Below are 27,982 nucleotides of genomic sequence, written 5' to 3'. Positions count from 1 at the left end.
GTTGACTTCGAAGTCGTAGGCACTTATCATACGCTATCTTGAAATGTGACAAAAAGACATGCTGTGCTTTGTGCTGGGACAATAACTTTCGGTTGACCTCCAGTTTCTAAAATAGATGCATATACTTTCGCCAAACTCGCATTCTCTGATAAGCCAATTTTTGCAGATCGAAAATTATTCATTAAATGCCTCATTTTTCTAACTCGCATACTTTGCATGAGTCGAGCAACGAATGGCTGCCGAGATTATCAGGTGCTTTTTATTCGTCGCTCGCACATACCCCTAGAAACAAATTGCTCAATTTTCATCACAACGCCGTGATTTTAGTCATCAAAGCGCAAGCACTTCCCACAGTCAGTGTAAACAGAGCGCACACAAGGGTGCATACACCTGCTAAGCTTGCAAGCCATTACGCTCAGCTTTAGCCTTAAAAAATTCACGCAAGAACGATCTCCGCGCCGGACGAAAACAATTCTCTCTCAGCGTGAAAAGCGTTGCGCAAAAATTGAAGATAATTATTCGCGGTGGTGGGCCGTAAAAAGGGTTAAGCCGAGAGTACATTTCGCGGCGTCCGAGGAAGGGAATGACCTCACGAGGGCGATTTTATCATCCCACTTGTCGGAGCTGCGAATGTATAGAAGAATGAGAGAGAGAGAGAGAGAAAGCCTCGTGCCCGCACGTTAGCTGTAAAATCAAGAATAGTCTCGAGTCACGAAATAAGAAGCCGATCGATACTCGTAGGCCAGGCGAAACTATGCTTATTAACTGCTCTCTGTACGCAACATCGAAATTCGTTAATAAACTTCGCTATGATCGTCGCGCACGCTGTGCAGGAGCTTTCTTAAAAGTGTGTGGCGTGAGCGATTACGATCTTTCGAGGTAGCCCAGTTCCTGTAAACTACTTTTTTTCTCAATAATCTCGCGGTTGTTTTTTAAATCTGTCACGACACTCTATTCACGCTTTCCGCGCGGCTTTTGTTCAGAATCTGAAGTTTATTCTCGAGTTCATGTCATCGACTTTTATACGCGTATCTTTATCAGGTAAGTCATTCTTCATCTTGTAATTTTTATGCTACTCGCGGTAGCACCTGTGTGACGAAGTGGTATGCAAATCACCGGTGCGCCGCAAAAGTCTCGCCGATGTTCACTGCAGTGGCCGAAACGATATAAATATAAACACCTCAATAATATTCAGATTAATGGCAAAGAGCATCGGCAATTGCAGGCGATTGAGTAAGCGCCTGGCGTACATACTTTATTAATGGCTATATGAACGACAAACAGGTAAAAATCAATGTAGCCTCACACAATAAAGACGCAGACCCGTGCTTAGCACGTGCGAGTTCGATACGGAGGTTATTCCCCTTTAGCGTATGACTAGTTTTTTCCCAACTCGCGTGCATCCATCCTCGATTGATCGATTGATTTCCCAAAAAACCGAGAAAAAAACGCTCTTCAAACACCCAGCGAAATTACAAAGTCGTTACGCACACCTATCAGAGAAAAAAGGCAGCGTAACGCGATGCGGTGATCTGTAATTCCTCGCCCAAGACCGATCACGCCAAGACGTTTCGCCTGTGGGGGCGGCAAACGATAAGGGCGCCGATAGGAAAATTTCACCTTGAAGCCCAACAACGCTATACCTGCAGCGCTTGACCGTCGTCGCGACTCGTGTCGCTCCCCTCGTGTCCCTATACACACACACATACACGCGAACGCCTATAGCCATAGTAAAGCTCAACTATAGTAGCAGAGAGCGAGTAGAGCTATAAGAGCGAGGCATGCGCAAGCAGCTCGCGGTCAGTGGTATTGAGTGGTCGGCTGTTAAAAATACACGTGTGTGGCTCGCGCGCACACGTAAACCCGCATAGGTCTAGAGTCGAGCGCCCTCCTGGAGGCGGCGGAACCCTCATAGCTGATGTGAGACGCCGCTCTGTCCAGTCTCGGTACTCGGCGCAAGTCGCGCGCACACGGCAACCCCCCAAAGGCGACTGCGATATGCCCGGCGATACTCGGACTCACGCGACGATTTTCGATCCATGTAAGTAGTCCCGCAGCTAGCTCTTTTTCGACGGATGCTCTTTTCTTTCGAGAGGACTGAGATCGTTCGTCGGCTTTGTTGCTATTTTCGGAGGTTGCAGTGTTGTGTTTACGCGGTTACGGTGTAGGAACTTTTCATTTGAAATTTTATAAATATAAAGTAGGGTCGAGTGAGTCACGGTTGTTCGGATAGACTATATAAACTGGTTGCATTAAATAATAACGTTTTTTCGATTACTCATACACGCGAGTGTTTTCAAGCTTGGCTGCGCAGTGTCCGTTCGAATTCCAGTTCTAGCGAAAAATTCATTTTTCGTCTCAGGATGCGAAATGTACGTTTTCCCCGCCAAATCGAAAATCAATACAGAAGTAAGAGGAGGTAAAAGAAAATGTACACGTGTGTACTTCAGTCGAAACCGGCCTTTTACATCACAAACTATACCATTAATCGAGCTGCGCGGCTATTAAATTCAAAAGTCACTGACCTTATACACAGGCCTCGCGTTTATAATGCTCCGCGACCTTTGATCGCTTGAACGTCAGATTTAGAATCAAGTACAACTGCAAAGACCTTCCTTAGGCCGAACGTGTGTTATTGCTAATTAAAGATTTTGTGTACATCGTAAAATATAAATTTTCTCTATAAATTTTCAAATTATCGGAGAATGTAGACCACGCGCGTTATGGGACCTAGTTTAGTGACACGCAATATGCATTCCGTATAAATTTAGATATGTTAATGCAGTGACACTGCCAGTCAGCTTGACAACACGTTATGTTCCTTTGAAAAATCAATTTTATGTAAAGTGTACAGTACATTGTAGCCGGTGTCCGCGCGTTTTCGTCGATTTTGTGGACTTATTGATCGGCGTTTGTCAATAGAAAAGTACAATACACATTTATGTCAATCGTCAACTCGATTGTCTAAGTTTTATGGACAAAGTTGCTGAGAAAATTATCGTAAATGTACTCAAATGTTCGAGATACCCTCAATAAATCAATAAAAAATATCGACAAATTACCCGCGCTCTATAAAAATCTGCAGCAATTAAAAAAAAATCAGCCAAGCTCCCTCCGAAAATAGCAACATCGCCGTTAACGAGTCAAGCGACTCGTCTAAAGTCTCGCGCTAAATGCTCGTGCCCCATAGGAGCTTCCCGAGAGAGAGAGAGAGAGAGAGAGAGAGAGAGAGAGAGAGAGAGAGAGAGAGACGTGATATTTTTCTCCTTGCAAGAAGCCTCAACTCGGCTCGGAGCAGTCACGCGACATTAAAGATGCATGATCATCGACCGGTCGAATCCTTCGGATCGTCGTCCAGCACGAAAATGCCTATCAGCAGCCACAGCAGCAGCAGCAGCAAGGCCAGCAGAAGCGGCTAACGAAGCTCTTCCCGGTGTCGATGACGCTCAGGCTGCCGGAAGCAGCAGCACCAGCCGCTACCGCCATCAATCTCGCCCGGCGGCGGCTGTACGACTACTACCACCAGCGCTACTACCGCTCTAGTATTCGGGACACAAGGTCGCCGCAATGCCCGCGGGGATCTCGGCCTTGGCACCGGCCGCCCCACACGACCATGTCGACCTGGAGCTGAGCACCGCCAAGGCCTTCACCATCCTCCAGAAGGACGGCCTGGATTCGTCTCTGCCGCTGCTCCACGTCAACGGCGACGACGGAGCTGCCGACGAGGAAGAGGATGACGAGGACGAGGATGAGGACGACGACTCGGTCGCCTCCAGGTTGACCATGATCAACCGCAACTTCCGCAACAACGAGTCCTCGGTGTTTGCACGGCGTCAGCTCAGCAGGTCCAACGACCAGCTTGCCAGCAGTCTGCCCTGCAGCCGTCTGCTCACTCGAGGCTACAGCAAGAGCAACGGACACCTCAACGAGCGCGTCAAGCCGGCAGCTCAGAGATGCAATCTGAACTCGATGCACTTGTCGACCGAGGACTTCAACGAGGCGCTCAGTCAAAAGCTCCGGCGCATCCAGGAACAGGAGCTGGAGGACGAGCAGCGTCGCCAGGCCGTGCGCGCCAACTATGTACAGCACCCGCGACCCTTTATCACCACCGTTAAGACCGGCGAGTTCCTCATGCCGCCTCCAGAGGTCGCGGTCCTCCTAGGTATCGCACCAAACCTAGGGTCGAACAACTCGGACATCGACGACATCGACGGCTACTGCAGCAGGACCAAGTTCCGACAGCAGCTGGTCTCGCTGAATAGGAAGCCAGAGGTCAGGCACCAGATGCACAACTCGAGGTGTCCGATGGCGCTGAAGGCGACCGAGGACTTTAGTGCGCTGAGCACCGCCAGGAAGAGCAGCAAGCGAGACTCGCACCTGACGTAAGTTCGATCGCTGCTCTTTGGGGCCATCGATTGTCGCCGCGCGCTCTATTATTCCTTGGTTTTTTTCTTTTTTCACTGTGTGCTGACTCTAGCGAGGCTTTTAATAGCGGCAATTAGGCTGAAGCCGAGCTTGAGTGTGCTTGCAAGCTACTGCGAACGTAAACAGGGATTAAAGATTAATTCACGGTCGGAGATTGGATTGAATCGAGTGCAAAAATAAAGCAGGTTCCGGTAACGAACCTCCGCTATTTTTAACGAAGCTCGATTCAAGGTTTCGGTATAGCCGGCTCGTTGATGATTAATTTGGTTGTTTACAATGGAACCCGCTACTTTTCATCGACGATTTGTCAGAGTAATGTATCGCGGCCGCTCGAAGAAGACCAGGATGAGGTACCTCTGTTTTTCACTTTTTTGAAGAGAACTTATCTTTTTTGACCTCTGAAAAAGCAGTCACTGGCACGATCAATTTACTTATAGCCAATACAGCAATTTCATAGGACATCTTCACACGGCATGACATTACGGTATAGATCAAACTTTAATCAATTAACAATTACTTTTCGTATTCTTTGGCTCTATCAATCCTTAAAATCATAGACGCGTTTCATCGCTAATAAAAAGTTACTCCCAACACTGCAATAATACGCATCGCTCATTAGTCGGCAAATTAGAGCTTTTCACTTCGTATTCTCCCCCGTACATGCATATTCGCAAGATTGACGATCCCGCTTTATAGCTGCATGCAACGCAGTAGTGGTGCGCGTACAGCATACCTTATATAGCGCTTGCGTGCCGGCTTTGTGCAGCTTATCACATATGGTTTCCTTGTATGCAAAATGAAAATAATAGTGAGTCAAAATGTACGTCAAAAATACGGGGGCATTATTTTTCTAGATCCACCTCGTTGACGCCGCGAGCGTTACCGAAAAAGTTGGATCCGATCGAGGGCGCAAAGAATATGCTGCCGAAGCCCTGGTAACGACAATATCATACACTGCTATACCAATCTTTTATTATTCCGCCCCAACGATCGAATGCTATAGCTCTTTGTTTGACGGGCTTATTCCTTAATTTTAGTTAACCTTTATTTATTCTATACCTATACGTATTGTTCACGAATCCGTTATTACTGGAAAGGTATATGTAGGCCAGGAAACGCTAAAAGTATATGTCTGCAATGCGTGAAATCGAGCTCGAGCAGAAATACCTTTCCACAACGAGTGACTGATAGCTGAACAGATAGCAACTGGACGGTCAAACGAGAAAAAAGAATCGATTCGGTAAAAAAAGTGGCAAAGTAATAGAGTGCGATTAGAATCTCTTATTCTTTTCTTCGTGGATTTTGCTGTGCCCGGCTTTTTGTACAGCTGTAGCGTTTCTGACCAATCGTTACATTTTTTTGCCGCTTGCACAGTGCCGCAGTGTTGTGTTTTGTTTAAAACCATGTCGATCGGCCTGAAAAGCATCGATTTATTTGTCATTAATTATTAAGCTGCCGAATTGCTATAAATAAATGGAGCGGTGAAGATTTTATTTTGCAAAATATTACTCATTCATAAAGGTGAAGTACATGAATCTTTTAGAGGGATAAAATTGAATAAACAAGTTTTTCTCATTAATACTCAGTATGGCATGAATTACTCATACACGTGGCGCACTGATGAGCGAGATTTTATACTTTCTAGCTCAAGTACGCGCGTAGACGTAGTCACTCTTCTTTACGATTAATTACACTGTCTATATATTATGAAATAGTTGCTTAAATTTCTCATATTTTTCAAGGGATCATCCGCCTCCATTCGGAAATCTCATGTTCGACCGAAGGATTGTCCGCGGCAGTATGTTCGCCGCTACTCCAGTCCTCGTAAGTACTCTCCTAATATGCACCACAACTATATAAGTCGTTCAAACTTTACGACAATGTCACAAGCTCTACACCTTCGCTCAGCACTTACACCATCGATCTCAAAACAGAAATAATTTCATTATCCATGAGAATTAAGCGACACGAAAAAACTTCCCAGATCGATGGCGAGCTGTCTCAGGCGGCACGACAGGCGGAATCGCGTCGACGCCAGGCGATAAGAAAGCGAGCCCAGCAGCAGGCAACAAAGGCGACGCTGGTGCGAATCGGCACACCTCCTCCAGTACCAGGACGGAAGCACGAGCCCGTGCAGACGGAACTTTTCCTCGAGGAGGTAACGACAGGCACGTTTTAAGGCTACCGTATAGTCTCTCTCTCTCTCTCTCCTTTACAGCCGCCTACAAGCACACTACTCTACTCTCGCTCCTTGCACTCGATATAATCACCTGCTTTATCGACTGTGCGAGCGCGAGCTCGGAGACGCGTAAACTCACCGCGGGGTCTGTTATTTGGCCTTTTTTATTGGCTGTATTTATTTGGACAGGATAAACTTGAAGCTTTTATGCGGGAGGCGAACGGTTGTTTACATAGTCGACGCTTTCCCGTCTGCTTTATGCGCGCGGTTATTACTCTACACGGAGATAAATGTATCACTAAAAATTACTATACTGTATACTAATCGGGGCACGAATTCGGACGTGTGCAGAAAATTTAGTATGTTTGTGTGAAAATTGACTATACATTTATCAAAAATTGCTATACCAGTATAGTAAAAATTGCAATTCGCTCTGACTTGCTGTGTTCCGTCGGTAAAAAGTTATCGACATAGCTCAAAAATTCGTCGTAAATTAACCCGACGACAGAAATTCGCCTGTTCACTTACTGCCGCTAGGGGGTGTCTCGTAAACTCCACTCGCAAGTGATGAAAAACTGTTCGGTTAGTATATAAGGTAAGTATATAATAATAACTTCTAGATTGGAACATTATATATAAATATAAATGCGATTAGTCTAGCGATGCGTTGTTAGGTTGCGACATGTGAAATGTGTAATAATTAGCTTACGACATATGTAAATTAGGTTATCATATAAGAAATTCTATGCGATGCGACTTTCGTTCTTAAACTGCGAGATTGAATGTGACAAATAAATAATGAAAGTTTTCCCCTCCAACACGCTACAAACATAAATACAAGAAGAAACATTAACAGACGACAAAATGAAAGGGACAAAAATATATTTTATCCGTAAAATTTGGTATGCGGTATAGTAAAAATTGCTATGTAGTATAGTAAAATTTGATGATTTGAAATTTTACCATACCGTATACTATAATTTACTATAAATCGAGTTTGTGACCTCTTTACTATATTGGTATAGTAATTTTTGATGAAAATTGTAGGAATATTTAGTGATACATTTCTCTCCGTGTAATGCCGCAATTTTTCCGTTATAAAGTCTGCGCGGCACGTGGCCATAAAAGCTAGACCGGAGAAATTACTTCAACGCCTTCGCGGACTTCGCATTGCGGTTTCTCAAATTCACTCTCTCGACGCACGCTCGTTACATAATGAATTTGCACTAGAATAATTAAGTCGAGCGCGCGCGGTTGCGGTGGATGTTCGATTTTTCTTTTTGAAAAATTCAATTTTCCCGCGCTCGCGCTTGGTATAATGAAAAGCATCAACTTGTGCATTCACCATAAGTGCTCTTTTCGCAGTTATTCGAGAAGCCAGATGAATCGGAAGTAGCAGTTCAGACGGACTATTTTCTGGACCGACCCGCTACTCCACCTTTTTGTCCTCCAAAGAAAGGTGAAGATGCTAGTACACAGATTGAACCCGGAGATGTGAGTTATCTTTTCTTTATCATCGTGTAGTAAGCGAAAAAATAATGATAAATGATGATAAAATCTCTCGCAGCTCTTCGATTACGACACCGAGGTTCAGCCGATTCTCGAGGTTTTAGTCGGTAAAACTATCGAGCAAGCACTGATCGAGGTACTCGAGGAAGAGGAGATAGCGACGCTGCGCGAGCAGCAACGAAAGTTCCTCGAACTCCGGGCTGCGGAAAAGGCCGAGCAACAGAGGCTCGAGGAGCAGGACAGGCGTCTGCGCGAAGAAAAGGTACTATACCCGAGCATCGATACGGAAAATCGGCACGCGATCGGCTTTTTTTAAATTTTTGTTATGCTCTCGCTTCTTTCTCCGCCACGCGCATTGCTTTATTGGCAACAACGTTATACGCAGGATCGCAGGGTGAAGCAGCACGAAGAGGCGATAAAAACGCAACAAGAAACGGAGGAACGCGTGGCTGCGGCGGTTCTTCTCACGGGCTACATCGCCGAGCTCCTTCCGACCGTTCTCGAGAGTCTCAAGATATCTGGCTTCCTACTTGATGAAATAAAAGCAGGTGATTGACGTTGATTAATATTTTTATCGTCGTTCGGCAGCGTTATTACCTCCCCGAGATTCGATTAGTATTATCGGAAATGTTGTTACAACTTGTATACGACTATCCGCAGTGTGCGTTATTTTCTTTGTATATAAGAAAAAACTGCTACTTCTTTCCAGACGTGGAGGAAGGATTCATGCCCTGGTTGATGAAAGAAGTGAAGAAGGAGATGGGCACTATGTTCGAGAGCCGAGAAATATTGGAAGGTAAATATTTTCCGATCGATCCGTAAAAAAATTAAATTAATAATTCCTAACGGTACACGCGCGCGACCGGAGAGCGTAATAGAAATCACAAACGAATCGCTGCACCCACACCTATATGGTCGAGCAAACCGCTAATCATCGTCGTTATAATTAAACGCGCGTAACTGTATTCGCTTGCACACACACACGATCAGCGCAAAAATAGAGACGGGAGAATACTCGAACACTTGGAACGCGTGCCGGCGCGGCGCTTTGCGGTTGGGACGCTCTCGATAGCCTACTCGCTTCTGCTGATAGACAATCGGTGGTACCTGACTTGGAATACCCTGAAATACCCACAGCAGAGCGTCATAGCGCTTAGGTACGGTAGTATAACGTGCGCATTTGCGAGGCTTCCCCGCGTATCCTCCTGTGGCTACGGTGCCACTGCGTCGCGACAATCGGCTAATCCTACGGCCTGACTATCGTAAATAATACATAGTACAATTAAGATAAGAGAGATTTCGTGTATGAAGTCTGGAAAACAGGTGTACCGGCCCCTTACCACGCTAATTTCCGGGCTTATACCTCTGGCCTCTAATGGGCTTTGGAAAACTTCCCCGAGCGTGCATAATTTGCTTTCGGAATAATTTTTGTAAACATTGGGAGAATCGGTCAATTTTTTCTCGAGATTTTTTTGACGAAAGTATAGCTAAGAGGTTTTTTACGAAACTAAAATTTTTTAGTTCAAATTTTAACGTAAAAATCTTTGAATTTTCAGATATCGTAAAAGAAATCATCGAGAATCGAGCAAACACCTACAGACAGCTTGGCGAGGAGTACGACGCCTCGAGGAGATCGCAGATCGAGAGCATCGAGGAGGTGTGCAGAGAAGAGCACACTTACGAGGTGTCCATGAGCACAGGTTCCAACATCGACGCCGAGAGCAATCGACAAGACTAAAAATCCGGTATACGATAAAAAAAGCGGGAAATTCAAATTGTCAAAGCTCTATCTCAGTATTTCCTTACTAACGTTAACCAAAAAAAATTCAATGCAGAATTCTTCGAAATACTCATTCCATTATAATCAAAGCGTACAAGCTTCGTGATTTTTGTATATATAAACCTATAATAAAGTATAGTGACGTAATACTCTGGCTCTCCTAGTGCAAATCCCAGCTTTGACAAAGACAACCTGCCAACGCAGCGTTAACGAGAAAAAAATATCCGCTCGCGAGCGAATTGTTGACTTGCTCCCCGGACGTGTAATTGAAGTAAAGCGATAATCCCCGCCGGGGCCGTAGTAGCGTCCGGTTAAACGGGACGCGAGTTAGCTTTCGATTTAGGGACACCTTAACCAGCAATGGACCAAACGCAGCCCAGCCCCCCGCGTTGTATCTGCATCTCTCCTACATTAAGCAGTGTACACAGCTGCAGGACAAATCCATCTTTCGGCTGCAGTACGCGAGCGAGGGGTGGCAGCGATCACCGGCTCCCCCTCTTTGAAAAACAATACTTATGCCGAGGTATGGGTGAGCTCGGTGCGCGCGTCCATTTGATTTTTAATTGTTTTTCTAGGCTTTTTTTCCTCTTGGAGAAGAAAAACAGAGCAGTGGATTGCTCTTTGCTGGGTGTTTTGACTAGGCGTTTCATTTTAGCATTGAAAATCCAAAAACTGTAAGCTTACTTTTATAAATTGTTCTCTTTACAAATTACTACAAAATTAGGGGTAAAAATTTATAATAAAAATACTCGGTAAAAAGTATTGAAAATATGCATTTAAACGATCTTGTAATAGAACTAAGTGAAAATTTTCGTAGTCATCGGAAAACGGGCACTAGCCTGCGCTCAATGCGATGCGCACCTACATTTTGGTGTCGAAGATGAGCAGGCACCGTCGTATAACCAACGGCTGTATAAGTCCGCGCTATCTCCTCGTGGCGATCGGCAACGACTAATGTCTTTATCTCAAAAATCATAAGGTCCTTCCGGCAACGTCTTCCATAATCTCACGGCGCATCACCATAATCCCCGCTTTAAAACCAATAAACATTCGCGAAACAATTAACCGCACGGCCAAAGCGCGTTCGAGCCAGCCGACGTGCAGTCTAAGCGTCGCGAGTGCCTTTACGAGTTGGACGTTTGGCAACACAATACCGATTGGTCCCACCATCGTCATAAAGATGTTTAGCTTTGAGTTAGTGTCGCACTAACCTGACCGTACACCCGTTTCAGCAGGGTGTACGCGGTGAATCATCGAACCTTTTGAGAAAGCTGGCCATTTGCAAAATTTTGATCGTGCAGGTTGTAAACTGGCCGAAAGCGCCGCCCGCGAATACGTGGACAGCGGAGAGGACTCGGCTATCGCGGCATTGCATCTACTTTCGAGAAATTGCGGGTATTAAAGGTCTGCTGCAGTGCGCCGTCAGCGAGAATTTTTATTTTATTTTAACTGCCGCGCTCAACTCGCTACATTAGGCCAAAGCTTCCTTCGGACGGGGAGAAAGAACATTAACAGGTGCAGATGAGAAAATAATGCGTGACGCACTTTCACTGCGTTATGGGTGGTTATATTTGTGAAATTTTTTTTTTAATAAGTTACATTGAATTGAAGGTACATGACATCATTGTAATCCGATTTATCATCTATTTCGTGTACCGCATTCAATTCACAGTGAAATAACGTCGCTGGTTACTTAAAATGCGGATTAAGCTTAGCTAAGCATTTTCTGATTATGATTCGTCTTAAGGACGTTGACCGGTTAAAATCCCTGCCAAAAGTACAGTACGCCGCTATCGCTTTCTATGCATGGCTCGACCTTACTTTAGTTTTTCAACTAGATCGAAAGAAGCGATCGGCTACAATCAACGAAAATGTAAGTTTCGCGAGGACCCAGGATATAGGGATTACGTTTTAAACGCCCAAACTTTGAAAGTCGATATTATAAAGTTGCAAATTTGATTTAAAATATCTGCAGTGTAAATAATCCACAGCGAATACTGAACACTCGAAACACATTTTTTTATTTCTTTTAAATATTATAACATGGTTCGTACACCGAAAAAAAATTTTTTGATTGAATGTTATTGAATACATTAAATTTATAACACAGTGTGGCTAAAACCCGCTGTTAAGTCACGCCTATCTGTGACTAAAGTAGTCCTTTTTTGCACCGTGTTTATCACACTCGCTACGCTCGTGCGCTAACCTCGCGGTGCAAATAAGGATTACTTTAGTCGCAAATAGGCGAGACTTGCGGATTTTAGCAGTCTGTGCTATAAAATTTTATGCGATACTCTTGACTTGAATGGTTCAGTTTTACACGGCGCTTAGCGCCCTCGCTACGCTCGGGTGCTAACTGCGCCGTGTAAAAAAGAGCTATTTAAGCCATACGTATCGTAATGTACTAGTGTTCGAAGGAATTAATTATTTTTTGATTGAATTTCATTGATTCAATGACAATTTAGTTGGGAAAACTAAATTTTTTTCTGTATCTAGAGAACGATAACTTAAATATTAAAATAATCAAATTATTTATAAAAAATGTTTATTTATTCTATAAAACTGTCGGTCTACGAATTAAAATGCAATAAATCAACAAGCCAGACTGAACCTGTCTTTGCGCACATATTAATATCGATCAGACACGTTGTCTGGCGTCTGCCAAGCGTCTGCAGGCGTTTGCCAGCGTTACCTGAAAAATGCCTATGTAGCAATAATAAACAATGCCACCATAAATATCCACCTTCGTTTCCACGTCATATGAACCTCAGACAAGCTGTATATTTCCTTCCGACTGTTGCACGCGGCCACTAGAACAGTGGCGCAGTCGGAGGTATCTTGAGCACCCGTAGCCGTAGCGCCGACAGCTCCACCTCCTCAGCCTGTGCCTGTGGCGTCCTATACGCCGGACTGGCTGCCAGGCCAATACAATACCCTAGTCCCCTTCTAAGCTGGCTCAGGTATACAAGACGACTATAGTCCAATCATTTAATAAGCATTTGCTTGTGGTTCCGCGGTAATCATCGACAAAAGTATTTTTCATTTGTAGCTGCTGGTACATAAATTCAAGGTAATTTTGATTTACTGGTATACTCTGGATCGACTTAGCGCACCAGACCTCTGATGTGAAGAATAATTACAAAACTATAAGGCACTTGCCTAATAAATACTCGTGGGCTAATCGAGCCAATTAGAAAAATTAATAAACATGACAAATATTGGTATTTTATTTTCAGAATTGTTGTTGCACGTCTACAATAACTCGGCCCAGATAGTTACGCTTCGTAAACAGGGAGAGATATCATACGCATAGAAGGATTCGTAAAAAAATAAATATTCATCCGACGTTATTGAATGCAGAGACAGGGTACGAGCATCAAGTGCGCACCCCTTTGCAAGGCGCCTACATGTCTAAAAAAGATTTATATACGCATCAATTAAAAAAAAAAAATTCATATTTTATTTAAAATAATAAAACCTAATAGATAAAAAAAGGTTTTTTTCTCATTAATACTCCAGACAATCGCAACAATTCCCTACAAAGCCTCAATCTTCACGCCCGTCCCTATACACATACACTTGCGCATCGCAGCTACATACAGCGATTAGCATATGAAAGCGCGGGCATTTGTTCGCGAACTCGCGACTCTCTATCCCCTCTAACGACCAAAACATTGACCGAATTTGACAAATTACTCATCGGGCATCACATAAATTTGCAAAAACTCGCAGCGCACACGGACAAAGGCCGCACGACAGCTCTCCTAGACTCAATGGCGCTTGACGAAAGCCCGAATCAATCGTCGAGCGCGCGCGCAGATATCAATCATAATAGGATGAGGTTTAATGGAGAATTGAGGTCGGCGGCGGCGTCGCTTTAAAAAGCCAGAGCGGCCCTCGTTTCACGCCACCCCATCTTTCTCTGTATACCAAGCTGATCAGTGGGGACGGCCGGCATATTGTGTATTGGATTAAATCGAGCAGAGGGGAGTATAGAGTAGTCGCGTAGTAGCAGCAGCAGCAGCAGCCAAGTGAGTCGTGTTTTTCAAGGGGGTAGGGCGCTCAGGCTTTATACTGCATATACGAGTATTATTTCATCTCGTGTCACCTGCCTGCGAGAAAAAATCGTATATCAAGAGGTGCGATCTGGCCCTATTCTACTCGCCGGGCGCGCGCACGTGCCGGGCTTAGCTTCTTCTCTTGACGAGATGACGATCGCTGGCTTATGTGGCATGAATGAGTTAAGGGCTTCGATGGCAAGTGACGATTTTTTTCTTCAATTCAACGATGATTCGGCGAAATTACATGCGCTCGGCTCGCTCACCTGTGATTTCCAGCGCTGGACAAACACAATATGCAACGACGCGAGTGTAATTACACGATGACGTAGTGTGCGCGCACCGCTGGCGGGAGGAAGAAGCGAACGCGTATCGGGAATCGCGATCTTGCCGCACGTGTAGCTTCTCCCGATCCCGATAGCCATCGGATGATGCGCGAAGCAAAGTGGAGCGATTGACAAAACAGCACTTGCTTCACACACAGAGTTCACGTCTCTCCGGATCAGTCGATACCTCGAAAACTAGACCACGTCTAATCGCACTTTCCGCATCGAGAGCTCGACGCCTGCTTCCGTAATAAGCGTTGTGGGTCTCTGGTAGCAGCGTTCCCGAGAAAGTACCTGAAAGCTACCGAGATTTTTCAAATCTAGCAGGTTTTCAGAGTAGAATCTAGATGAAAACCCCGATAAATTAGACATGATTTATTGAAGAAATCTCGGTAAAATATTTTCTCCACTATGATTTGTTTATATAACCTTACTTTTCACACCAATGATCATGCTCTGCATTTACATTGTTTGAAAATATTCATAAATCGATGAATATATGTATATATATATATATATATATATATATATATATATATATATATATATATATATATATATATATATATATACTTTGTATATATATATTTTATATATATATACACCCTATAAATTTATCTATAACGTTTTTTGAAGGGAAAAATGATTTTCAAAGTGCCCATTAAGAGTGAAAACCTAATCCTACACATGTATAACACCAATGATCAGGTTTGCACAGGTATTTCAATCTTATGAGTATGCAAGCCAGTTACTCTCGACCAGCAAATCTCTCATAACATGGTAAATCTATGATATTAAAGGTGGATGTCTGTTCTTTTGCATTAAGACTTGTTAAATTATTTAGAAACAACATGCCATCTCAGTTTTTACTTAACAGTCTTGGTTCAGCTTTGCACCCTGAACCCTATGGGTTCGGCGTTAAAAAATACAGGTGGGTCTATACATGAAAGTCGAATTCATATCAGCTAGAATGAATTCAACTTAATATACTGTTTCGACATGCCAATACAAATTAAGTTGCAAAGTTTCAGCCCTCTTCGTATGATAGTTTTCAATTGAGAGCAAAATCAAATTTTATTGATTTTGATTACTTTTTCACAATTTTATTTTGGCTCTCAATTGAAAACCATCATACTTAGAGAGCTGAAATTTTGCAACTTAATTTGTGTTGGCATGTTGTAACAATATATTGAGTTGAATTCATTCTAGCTGATATGAATTCAACTTTCATGTATAGACCCACCTGTACTTTTTAACGCCGAACCCATAGGGTTCAGGGTGCAAAGCTGAACCAAGACTGTTAAGTAAAAACTGAGATGGTAGGTTGTTTCTAAATAATTTAACAAGTCTTAATGCAAAAGAATAGACATCAAACTTGAATATCATGGATTTAGCATGATTATGAGAGATTTGGTGGTTGACAGTGACTGCGCTTGCATACTGATGAGATTGAAATACGTGTGCAAACCTCATCATTGGTGACTTTGAGTGCATCGATGACACTTTTCACACAGTAATTGCACTTGAACAACACAAAGTCAGTCAGTACAGCATGTTTGCACATACTGTCATATATGACAGCATACATGTGTAGGGTTAGGTTTCCACTCTTAATGGGCACTTTGAAAATCATATTTTCCCTTCAAAATCATTCTAGATGAATTAATAGGCTAAATATTCATCATTCCACATTGACTGAAACTGTGAGAACTGTAGTTCTGTCTGCTACGCTATTCTGCTGTATAACATAGCAGACAACCTCTACAATACGCGTCATATACTTCTAGTATGCCTGGCCTGAACCGTACGCGCATGCGCAAAAAATTAAGAGAACTTCTGCTACTCAAGTTTCAGCGTAGAAACTACGCATATTTCTCTCGACGGATTCTGGGTTTCATTTCTACCGCTAGGGAACGGGCCGGAACTTATCGGCCATTTGCTACCAGGGGTGTATTAAAAATACAAGTATAAGCCTATCTCTCTTACAGGCACAATGCAGCGCGTATTATGCCAATCATTACCCCGCAAAAGCCAGGGTTCCGCGCGAAGATAGACATCGCGCGCAGGATAGCTGCAACGCTTGTGCAAATACGTGAAATGCAGGCCGCCGCCGCCGCCAGATTGACTTTCGAAACGCGGGCAAATAGAACTTAATGGTTTAACGTGTGCACGACGCCTCCGTGTGTAGTGCAGCAAGTTGTTTGAAGGGTATCAGATGGTCACGTGTCACGTTACCCGCACTCGACTGCACGCGCCGTATAGGCCAATATGTTCGCGGCACGTGACTCTCCCTCTCTCTCTCTCTTGAAGTAATGTGCGCTAAAGTGTTTATTGCCGACGTGCGAATGGGATCAAAACAGAGGGATTTTTATAACGACGGTTTGCATAATTGCCGAGGTGCGTATCGGTCATCGAAATTTCACGCGTAAGCGAGTCGATCGATAAGAGCGCCAGTATATTGTCGATTGAATTCCGTTTGTGTTTTACAGTGCGGCATTGCCGGAATAACTGAGATAAGAACTGCATACTTATACTTTCGCGATTCAATATACGAATAACAATTTTCGAATATCCAAAGGGGGAGAGGAGACCCGTCGAACATAGCGCACAAAGGACTGTGGCAAAGGATGCTCCCGCTCATACACAGCTCGGGTATCGAGCTCCGGGTCAATTATTATTAATAACGCGTGCAGGCGGCTGCTGCTGCTACAGCACCGGCGGCGCTCGCGCCATTAGAATCGCACTTTTGACACTTGCAGAACCGCGACGAATCGGCTTTATAGCCGGCTCTCCCCGCGCGTCAGCTTTCTGATCGTAATTCAGGCATCGCCGCTGCCACTGAGACCACCAAACAACAATGGGGATCGGCACCACGCGCGGGATGTACAATGAAATTTCCTTCACGCTATACTCGCCCTCAGCTGTGTAAGAAGAGAGAGAGAGAGAGAGAGAAATGCACCCTGTCTTGGGTAGCCGTACAAGCGTGACGACTGCGACGACCGGGAGTGTGGCTAATGACGGAGCTTGCGCCCGTAGTGCGGAATTATTTTGCGGCTTTGCTCTCGGCCCCGCCGACACGTGATTAAGAAGTACGAGCATGGAGTGTGTCAAATTTTACTGGGATGTATACGCCAAGTTTGTTGTAAAGTTTTATTTCGGTGAATATAAAAACTATGTACACTATGTCAGTGATGCAGAGAGTCGATAAATTCGAACAAAAAAATAGGCGCGCATACGTTTATTAGCGATAAAAATCTCGAATCCAAAAGCTGCCATTTGGCGCGTGCCAGTGATATCAACAAACCCCATTTGTTTATACCTCAGCAATAGATATCGCGGCGGCGAAATCAGAAAACAAAAAGGAAACATCATCCGTCATTTTTCATCGGCGGCGCGCACCGGTGCGGTCGTGTCACCCTCGTACCAAAAAATGACGACGATCGCATTCGACAAGGCAGTATTATAACACGCGCTACTGCAGCAATGGGGCGTCCCGCTTGTACAAGGGTCCTCTCCAACCATCTCGCTGTATAATACAAGCCGCGCTTGGGGTCTCGCGATAATACGTAGATGATAATCGCGATATTAATATCGCATTGGAAAGGGCGCACACATGCGTGCAAGCGGCCATTGGTCACGCCGGAACACTTGCAGCCTCCTCATCTCGCGCGCGTCTTTCTCTCCCTGCGGTTTGCCGTCTATACCGTATACACTACTGCACCCTGATTTTTCGGGGGAGTGAGTGGCGCGCGTATAGTGTACGGCCTTTACACAGGAGGGGATTGTAAAGACGGATCGGAGATGCGTAATGTTATGGATATGCGGAACTGCTGAGCGCGGTGAAAGAGAGCTGGAGAGGAGGTTCCTGGTGCGAAAGGCCGTTTTTGAAAGGTCAGCAGACGGCTGTACTATACACCACGGATAAGATCTCGCGCGCGCTTTCGTACGCGGATGCGGCTCGCTTCATGCTTGTCGAGAGCTGGAACTAACAATTTCGTGAAAATTATCAACTTCATATCTCGACGATAATAATAAACCTCGGCTCACGGCCGAGTAAAATTGTACCCGTGATTGCCAGGTTATTCGAATTGAAAAAAAATCTCAAACGCTCGTTCAACCCTACAGTAATTCAATCCCCACATCCCTGAAAAATCGTTTGCACCCCCGATTTGTTTATTGTTTATCTTCCTCTCGGCATTCAATTAGGCGCTCTCCTTCTACTCCCTCCACACACACATAGATATCGAGCGACAGCTGAAAAGAGAAGCAAGTGGCCTGCGGAACACTTGCTGCCACCGGGATGCATCCGCGCGCGAGCGAGGGTTCATAAGTAAGTACAAGGGAGCTGGCCTCGAGCGATGGATGGATATATATGTGGGGCAGAGAGCCCAAGTGGCAAAACGTTTCGAAACAGACAGGACGAGCCGTGCTCGAATTTCGCTGTACATAGGGACTTGTATATACGCGTCCAAGGGGTGAGCTGCACTCGTGTCATTGCGAGACGCGAGGTTTTATCTTTTGCACTCGCGCACGACCGAGCAGGATGAATCACGGCCTAGAGAGAGAGAGAGAGAGAGAGAGAGGAAGGATGGATGATGCGTCGCGGTTTTTATTTGGGGTTGCAGATTGATAGGGATTTTTTCCATTAAAATCGCGTGAAAATTGTCCTTGCGGCTTCGTAATAAACTATTGCACTGCAATGGCAAACTTTGCTGTAGATAGGAACCAAGATACGCCAGCGAATTGTCGTGACGGTTTACAAGCAGCATAAATTGTAAGCTTTGAACGCAGGCCAGGTATTGGCGTATCGGTAGCCAATTATACCATATTCGAAGAGGTCTCGGCCAGAGGAAAATCTGGCCGCAGTAAAAGTCATAAATTAGTGAATTTTCCCGGCGCCTGTTTAATGTTTTCGAGTATTAGCGGACGAGTCCTTGTTACTAGTCCTACTCATTAAGCTCGAAACTTAATAGTTCGCGTAGCAGCCTTAACGTATATTCCGGAAGTTTACAAATATACGTTACAAAAAAGAAATCTATGTTTAAGAGCACTTTATCTAAAATTTGTTGCATTTTCAAAAATTTAGCTTACTCCTAGAGGGGTAAGGGTAAAAATTTTGAAAAATAAATATTTGAAAAGCAAAAATTACGAATTGAATTATAAGAAAGGTAAAATTTTAAGTCCCAGAATATTGGAAAGGTATAATTTTAAAAACCTAAATTTTGAAATTCCGACAAATATGACCTTTCGCAATATTTCAATTCAACATTTTTGTTTTATAAATTTTTTCATTTCAAAATCTTAGTTTATAAATTTTGAATTTCTAATCTTTACCCTTTCTAATTTTTATTTTTCAAAATGTCTACCCTCACCGCTTCTAGAGGAAGCTTTGTAATAGTGGAATTACAGTTTCGCCTAAAATTCATTGAAACGTATTTAGAGGTGTAATTGAAATAATTTGAAAAAATGTTTTTCCAAAATCACTCTGCATGCATCGTTAGGTACATTCAGTTGCTTTCGTTCTATTATCAATAAATTTCATGATTATACATGATAAATAAAACTTCGAGATTATTTTTTGCACGAAAAATTCAACCACTCTCGTCGGCCATGATTCACGATCACCCCCCTGATTCGATAATCGAATCCAGCATCAACAACAATCACGCCTCTCGGTCCACCGGGGTGTCCGCGTTCACTCTCTTAATTCCTTATCCAAAGTATCAATCTCCGTACACGAACATGCGCGCAATGCATATTATACGCGGTGAACCCCCCGCGAATCAGAAAAAAAACATCAACGATCGTAGGCCGCATCTATATGATCGGCTCTCGCTGCCTTATACGGAGATTACGGGCGAAATCCCCACAGGCTTATCTCACCTCTGCGATCTGGCCAAGAACGAAGAACTTAATTTGCTAATCAATCGTCGATTCAGATGCACCTAGCGCGGAGAGCAGCTGAGCCGCGCACAATGTCCCTTCACGTGCGCGGGGCTTTTACGACCCTGTCATGCGGACACGGCTATCAAGCCCCTTCTGTATGTACACAGAAAGAGAGAGAGAGAACCTGCGCAGGGGGTGATCGCGTGCAGCCTGCGGTTCGAAGCGCGGTCCATTCGTGTCGCATTTTTCGAATCGTGTGTGCCATTAGGGGGCGCTATCGCGAGCGGGAGCGTGCTTCGAATCGAGCGCCAAAAGTTTACCAACAAATTTGCAATTTATAATTATATACCAGCGAGCGTATTTTGTACGAGAGAGAGAGAGAGAGAGAGAGAGAGAGAGAGAGAGAGAGAGAGAGAGAGAGAGAGAGAGAGACAGTCGTAATCGGATTGACGGATCGAGAGCACAAGTCAAACGGCCATAGGTAAACAAAAGAAATTGCGCAACCAGCAAAATCCGTCGCGAAGCAATTGCGTGCGCCTGGAGCTTGGCACACGTTATTCTAAATACGAACGATTAGCCGAACGGCCGAGCAGCTGCGGTACCAAACACCAAGTACAAGGGACGGCGTAGTGTGTACCTGAGACTTGCTCCAAAACAGGATCGCCTTAATTCGGATCAACAACATTCGGAGAAGGTCAGCCATAACCCAACGCCACAGTGGCAATATAGTCCGGCTCCAGAAGTTGGGCGACGTAAATTAGCGCCTCTCTTGAGGTCTCAGCGCATCCTCAGCCCGACGATGCACTTGTAGCGCGCGCAGATTAACGTCGCGTCGTTTAGATCGGCATCTCAGCGTCGAGGCGTGGTCTACTCTATGCTATTTCGGCGGGGGTTCGAATTAAGGAGGGTGTGGCCAGCCAAAGAGATACATTAGCGCAGCTCTCCCCCTAGCGCACCGCTACCCACGGCACCTCGATTTCCCGTCATATATAAGGGCTGCGTACTGCAGCGGCAGATCAGTTTCAAACTTAGCGCCACACAGAGCGATCGTCATCGAACAGATGACCGAACCAATTCTAGTCAACCCCGTCGAAAGCATTCCGACTTGCAAAGGGACGTTCTCCAAAACTGGCGAGAAAAGCGCTGTCGTCACTCCGTCGGAAACAAGCGCAGTTTAGAGTTTACAAGAAAGTGCGTCGAAAGTGTAAAAAAAACTATTGTAGTGCCAGGCGCAAGCGGCTGGGACTCGGAGTTAAAATTTCGTTTTCAATGAGCATACTGCAAGAATAAAAGTTACACTGATGTTGGACGTCGCGAGAAGGCAGAACAGTGATATGTACACACATCGATTCTCTAATAACGCACTGATAATGAGCCTCGGAGCGCTCGCCAAACCTGCACTCCCAGCAATGTCGCCGTCAAACAGACTGCTGTCACTACCTCCACCGGTCTCGCAGCACAGGCCAATCGTCAAGGCGTCCACTATGCTCAGTCAAGACTCTTTCACAGAAATCATCGACGTCGACAGTCTCATGACGGACGAGGCGCCAGGGCCTCTTGTTCAATACGTAAGTTTAATACGCACGTCTATCGTATACTTTAAACTTCGCGATTTCGCTCGTCTCGCGAGTCTTTTGTCGAAGAAAAGTTCTTCACGTTTTAATCTCCGAATTTTCATCTTCCAGGTCGAAATCGCCGAGGCGGCGGGTAAATTGTACTGCGTGGATAATCAGATCAAAGCGGAGTGCTGGCTCAAGATCATAACCATTGCCAAAGATTGCCAAAGTTCTAACGTTCTGCTGATGACGGACGAAAAAGGAGTTTTTTTAAAAACGATCAGACCTATCGTATCCGGAGAGACGCTTCTGCTGTGGTTCACGCAAAATATACTGGCCATGTTAAACATGCCCTACCTGACCAGTGTGAATATTGAAAGTAAGCATCCGCTCAATTCTCATCAATTAAGGGGCTGTCGGAGGAGCAGCCGAACGGTGCCGCCACAACATCCAAGTTGCGCTGCGATCAGGTGGCAAAATCCCAATTGAACAACAAATACAACAGAACCGCGTACTTAAGAAAAAAAAATCGCTCTTTACCGCCCTTTCTTTTATCCTAAAGTAATAGTAATTCATGAAAAACATGGCATTGAGTGCATATTTTCGACGGATTATTAGAATTACGATATGACCTACCAAGGCACGGTGCTGTATATAAATTCAAGATGGCTGCTTGTTCGGCTGCTCTGTTGATGTAACGTAATTCCAATACTACATCGAAAAAATGCACTTAATACGATGTTTTGCACGGGTTACTATTACTTTAGGATAAAAGGAAGGGCGGTAAAGAGCGATTTTTTTTCTTAAATACGTGGTTCTGTTGTATCTATTGTTCAATCGGAATTTTGCCACCTGACCGCAGAGCCACTTGGACGTTGCGGCTGCACCGTTCGGCTGTTCCTCCGACAGCCCCTTAATCTTTTTTTTATTTTTACAAAAAGTAAACTCGTAACTAATCATTCTACTCTTTCCGTAGCATGTTACAACCGCTACGTATGCCACGTGTGCCAACTTCAATTTGACTATCCGAATAATTTGAAAATTCACCTGGCACTCGACTGCAACCGTCTCGACAGCAATCACTTGTGGAGACAGCTGGGCAAGGAGTTCAACCGAGTACCGCTACCGATGCTCTCCCTGGACGTCTTCCAGAAGCCGCCACCACCGTTCAGCTTCACGCTTACAGGATTGCCCAGCCAGCCGCCGTCCCCAGCTAGCGTGTCGCCACCGGCTCATGCATCGACGCCCAGCCGAACGCTCACGCCAGCTCGCATCTCACCAATCGCCCTGGAAGGAACTTTCAACATCAGCACCCAAGCTCTGCTCAGCGGCAGCAGCACCCTGTCGCCTTCGCTCTCGACCTCGACTTCGCCGAACTCGTCGACTCAGACCTCGCCAAAGTCTCCGGGACAGATGTCGTACTGCTCGTCCGCTTCCTCGAACGCTCCTCTCTCGCCGGTCAAGAGGAACATCGGCCAGAGGCATTCGGCCTTCAAGCCGTACAGCATGCACAAGCCCACTGTCGTTCCGAGCTCTGTGACACCGCCAGCTCTCAAACCCATCATGCCGGCGTATCACCTCCTGACCGTCGTCACTCCACCTCCACCTCCTCCTCCTCCGGTGGCTCTTATGCCGATGGGTCCGGGTCCAGTTCAGCCGGATGCTCACGCTGCTCACATGGAAACCGTCGCCAGCAATCTGGGCAAATCGAAAGCTGGACACCAGTGCATCTACTGCGGCAAAATCTACTCCAGAAAATACGGATTAAAAATTCACATCAGGTACTTACGATTGCTGGTTTCTTTTTAATTTGGCGCTCTGAAGTTCGAACGATACTCAGACTGCAGACAATCGACGACTGTATCTAATCCGTTTTCGCTTTAATTTCAGAACACACACCGGCTACAAGCCACTTAAGTGCAAATTCTGTCTGAGGCCGTTCGGCGACCCGAGCAATCTGAACAAGCACGTCAGACTGCACGCCGACGGCGATACTCCCTACCGCTGCCATCTCTGCGACAAAGTTCTGGTCAGGAGGCGCGATCTGGAAAGGCACATCAGGTCACGACACCGCAACGACGGCAGCCCCGAAACTCGCGACACCGACGGAACAACCGACACTACGACCGACGAGGACATGGACGACGCTCCAGAACTGTAAAAGACCACAAGGCCCTGTCGTTTTCGTTTTCTTCTTGGTTGAGACTACCTAGTAGCGATATCTTCTAGTGGCGAAAGCGCGAGTCCAGCTGAGTACACCGAGTGTTCCTTTTCCGCTGGATCCTTCTTACTATTATTTAAATCCATAAGCTTTATCCGTTCCTAGTCCTTTTTCTGAGCATCTTCCATTGGTTCCTGATCATAACCCCGGTGACCGCTTGGACACGTCTTCCTGTGGACAGCCTTCGGGCCCTGCAGGAGCGTTATTTATATCTATTGATCTCCGCCACATACGGCCTTGTGGTTAGTTAATTTAAGTCATACATCCGGCTGGATCCGGATCGTCGTTTTACATCCGCTCGGTCTTACTGTAGTGTATACGTCATCGAAACTGACGTAGGTTGCACGATCGTATCGAGTCGATCGGGCATTCCCAAGAGACTGAAATTTATGTAATTGTGTATAACATTTTCTTGATCTGTCAACGTAAGATAAGTTAAATAAGTTAAATCGTCTATATTTTTCAACGCAACCGTTTCACGCTGAAAATATTGTTATTATTATTATAGATATTTATATACATATATATATATATATATATAAGTATTGATATACAAAAAAATAAATTTTTATATAGTGATTGAGTATTTTATTTGAGTATACCATTGAAATTTTTACAGAATAAAATTTCTACGCCTATAATGCAACCCATACGCGGCTACCGTTCATCGTTGGTACGGCAGATGCCGAATCACCTTCGTGTCGTGCATAGCAAACGATCGCAGACGCTTTATCAAGATATAATTAAAAAATAAAGTACAAAACCTTGTAACAGAGATACTAATCAAAATTCTAATGATGATTAAGTATGTAAACCAGATTATTGTAATACTAACCAGTAGGCAAGTACTACTAATTTACCTACTACTGTAGCTCTATCTAAAGTTTACAAATTTAAATGAAAGTTTTTGATAAAAAACGTACGTTTCATATTTATTACCTATGCGGGCTCAATGGCCAAATGCTAATGTGAATGCGCGACCTCAAAAGGCAAATCAGGCCGTGGCACTAAAATGACGACGATCCCCACACGTCGAATTTCTCGCCCGAAGAATTCGACGTCGTATATATGTCAGTCTATAATGGTAGTTGATACCGTCACATTGTGATTGCGCGCATTGGCTTCATCTCCGTTTCTCGATAAAGTCCTAACAAATTATTTTATCTAAATATCACCGGTAGTTACATGTCTGTAATACTTTTCGTATTTAAATATAATATAGCAGTATATATCTGAGAGATTTCCATTCTACTTTGGTGAATAGTAACATTTCTGAGTGAAGTGAAGATGTCATACGTTATCCTACTTCATGCTTTTCTATTAATCTTAGTTCAAGGTAAAATTGTGTATAATTTAAAATCAAATGAGCATTCAGCACCGAACTTGTCAATAAAATATATGATGGATTATTTCAGGAGGATCAGCGATAAATACCCAAACAAGAATTGTAAATGGAACAGAAGCGAGACCTGGTGAATTTCCTTATCAGGTAAGATGTTGGCTTATGTATATTCGTCTTCAAATATCTACGTATATAAATGTTGAATAATTATAATGAAAGTTGAAATGACGATTCAATTTTTATTTTTTTATACATCTGATTTGCTTTTGCATACAATTTACAGATATCTCTACAAAGATATAATGCACACACCTGTGGAGGAGCCATCATAAATGAAAATTATGTACTTACTGCTGCACATTGTGTTGGAACGTTAGTACTTTTATTCTATCAACAACCATAATTGCCTCGATAAAAATCTGATTAAATTTTATTTGATTCAATAGGAGAAATCTGACGAAAATTTATAAAATTATAGCGGGAACCATTAATGTGAAAAATCTATCTGGATCATCTACAATCCATAAAGTTGTCAATATTCGGCCTCATAAAAAATATGTGACGGGAGACGGTTGGAAAAATGACATTGCTTTAATAAAAGTAAATAACGAACTAATTATTAGTGTGAAAAATTCCAATTGATGTTAATATTGACTATCTAATTGTAGGTAGAGCCACCGTTCAAATTCAATAAATATATAGCACCAGTAGAACTTCCTCAAATGAATGAAACTATTTCTCTCAATCAAACTGTAGTTGTTTCTGGCTTTGGAAAAACTTCGGTAAATATTATTTTTATTTAGTATTACATAAGTTGAAATATGCCCTACCTCTTAAATGTCCACTTTTACAGCGAGAGGGAGAGTTTTCGTCAAAACTTTTAAAAACGACAAGTTACATCGTTGACTTAGAACACTGTCAAAGTTACTATACGTCTACTGTTAGACTAACCAACATTTGTACACAAAATACTTTAAAAGCTACTGGATTTTGCAAAGTAAGACTCTGGAAGCGAATATTACACGTGATTTAATATAATCTTAATAATAACGCAATTATGTCTTTATACAGGCTGATTCTGGCGGTCCACTAAGTGTGAATGGAAAAATTCTTGGTGTCGTATCATTTTCTACTAATAATGGTTGTATAGACAATGATTTCAAACCTCAAGTGTATACTAAAGTTTCTGCTTATATTGACTGGATATTAAGTAATATATTGTAAACTTGAAGCGTCAAGTAAATTAAAAAAAATAAATATAACGAATTTTCTGCAACAAAAATAAAATACTGTTTACTTTATTTACAAATATTAAATTTGAGAAATTTACGCACATAGTTACAAATATCAACAAATTTTTGAACGATTTATGAATGAAGACGCGGCCAAGCACGCGTTAATAATCAGGTAGCTTGTCACTAATCAGCTGTATAAACTGTAGACATTAGTTAGTGTGCGTTAATGCGAATATTTTATGAGCTTGCAGATCAGCACAATAAATATTATGCATCGGCTGTTTAAATCTAGTAATATAAAAGCTACCTTTGCTGGAGTTAATTCAGTAAATTATAAGTCACGTTCAAGAATGCAATATCTTGGATTAAGCCTTGCCATTGCGCTGATCACCATTCAAGGTAACATAAGCAAATGTGTATAAACGGTCACTTTTGCAATTTATTGCATATTATTTGGTGATGGTTTTGATTTAATAAAGGTTTTTAATTTTTATGAAAAATTTCAAGGTGGTCTAACGCGAAGAGCCCAGAGTAGAATTGTTAATGGAGCAGAGGCACGACCTGGCTAATTTCCTTACCAGGTAATAATATTTTTTCATAAAAAAGAACCAAAAAGCTGGATTCTATATTATAAATTCCTAAAGAATTATTGCAAAAAGCAAATGTTCTATCAGATCAGCATTTTAATAAGTTATAATCTTTCCAAACCATGTTTTTGATCCTCAGATATCTCTCAACGTTGATGGTGTCCATGACTGCGGCGGATCTATTTTGAATGAAGACTATGTACTTACTGCAGCTCATTGTATAGGATCGTTAGTAACATTTTTTTTTATTTCTACTAATCAAAAAAGTTAGTTTCTTACTATAACTTATTATTTTGATTCTTAAATTTGACAACAACGGTAGAACATTGTCAAAAAGAGCTACCCAAAGACTATATAAGACTGACAAATGTTTGCACACAAAATGCTACGGCAGACACAGGATTTTGCAACGTAAGAACTGACCCGATATAAATAAAAATTACTTCTTCACGACTAACGAATGATTTGTATTTCATTTAGGGAGATTCTGGAGGTCCTCTAACTGTAGATGAAACAGTGGTAGGAATAGTGTCATTTGCTGAGGAGGATGTGCTGACGAGGATCGTAGTCCACAAGTATTGACAAGAGTTTCTGCCTATATCGATTGGATTCACGAGCAAATGGAGAAAGAAGCAAAAATAAATCACTGATCAATATTTGTACGCTATTAAAAATGTATATACTTAAAATTAGTATTAGAGTTGTTTAATTTATATTATTTAAGTAAAACCAACAGTCATTAAAAACCCCACAAAATTCATATACTTCTTACTGATTCCACATTCGCTGTCCATCTGAAATAACCAAATGAGTGCTGTACAATCGGGAATCTCGCACAACTTCGAATTTTTGCGACGACATTAAAACCCAAAGCCATT

At 43.4% G+C, this 27,982-nt stretch overlaps 3 protein-coding genes, 1 long non-coding RNA gene and 1 pseudogene across 6 annotated transcripts in view; 4 read left to right on the top strand and 1 right to left on the bottom strand.

Moving 5' to 3' along the window:
* Positions 1-27,982, bottom strand: part of LOC103315844 — a 373,598-nt gene that overhangs the window by 287,726 nt on the left and 57,890 nt on the right. The gene's annotated exons all lie outside the window — the stretch shown is intronic.
* LOC100120901 (radial spoke head protein 3 homolog A) lies at positions 1,880-10,042 on the top strand. Of its 3 annotated transcripts, none has more exons than XM_016981918.3 (10): positions 1,880-2,041; positions 3,275-4,382; positions 5,280-5,360; positions 6,168-6,249; positions 6,410-6,583; positions 7,970-8,098; positions 8,172-8,375; positions 8,499-8,661; positions 8,823-8,909; positions 9,670-10,042. In XM_016981918.3, the coding sequence occupies exons 2-10, from the start codon at positions 3,568-3,570 to the stop codon at positions 9,849-9,851; spliced, it is 1,917 nt and encodes a 638-aa protein (XP_016837407.1). In that variant the 5' UTR covers positions 1,880-2,041; positions 3,275-3,567; the 3' UTR covers positions 9,852-10,042. The 3 variants fall into 3 exon arrangements, with proteins under 3 accessions (XP_016837407.1, XP_016837408.1, XP_001604495.2); XM_016981919.3 differs by having other exon boundaries at positions 3,278-4,382; positions 9,670-10,040; XM_001604445.5 differs by lacking the exon at positions 5,280-5,360 and having other exon boundaries at positions 1,882-2,041; positions 9,670-10,040.
* On the top strand, positions 21,108-24,453 carry LOC100120926 (sal-like protein 3). Its single transcript, XM_001604472.6, has 4 exons — positions 21,108-21,731; positions 21,849-22,098; positions 22,696-23,500; positions 23,610-24,453. The coding sequence occupies exons 1-4, from the start codon at positions 21,465-21,467 to the stop codon at positions 23,878-23,880; spliced, it is 1,593 nt and encodes a 530-aa protein (XP_001604522.2). The 5' UTR covers positions 21,108-21,464; the 3' UTR covers positions 23,881-24,453.
* Positions 24,795-25,953, top strand: LOC100680297 (chymotrypsinogen A-like). The gene is made up of 3 exons (XM_031924896.1): positions 24,795-25,276; positions 25,356-25,429; positions 25,566-25,953. The coding sequence occupies exons 1-3, from the start codon at positions 25,228-25,230 to the stop codon at positions 25,683-25,685; spliced, it is 243 nt and encodes an 80-aa protein (XP_031780756.1). The 5' UTR covers positions 24,795-25,227; the 3' UTR covers positions 25,686-25,953.
* On the top strand, positions 26,625-27,761 carry LOC107980643 (annotated as a pseudogene).

Source organism: Nasonia vitripennis, chromosome 2 (assembly GCF_009193385.2).
Source record: "Nasonia vitripennis strain AsymCx chromosome 2, Nvit_psr_1.1, whole genome shotgun sequence".
Taxonomy (NCBI): Eukaryota; Metazoa; Arthropoda; class Insecta; order Hymenoptera; family Pteromalidae; genus Nasonia; species Nasonia vitripennis.
The sequence above is the reverse complement of the archived record's forward strand: the minus strand, read 5'-3'. Positions and strand labels throughout refer to the sequence as shown.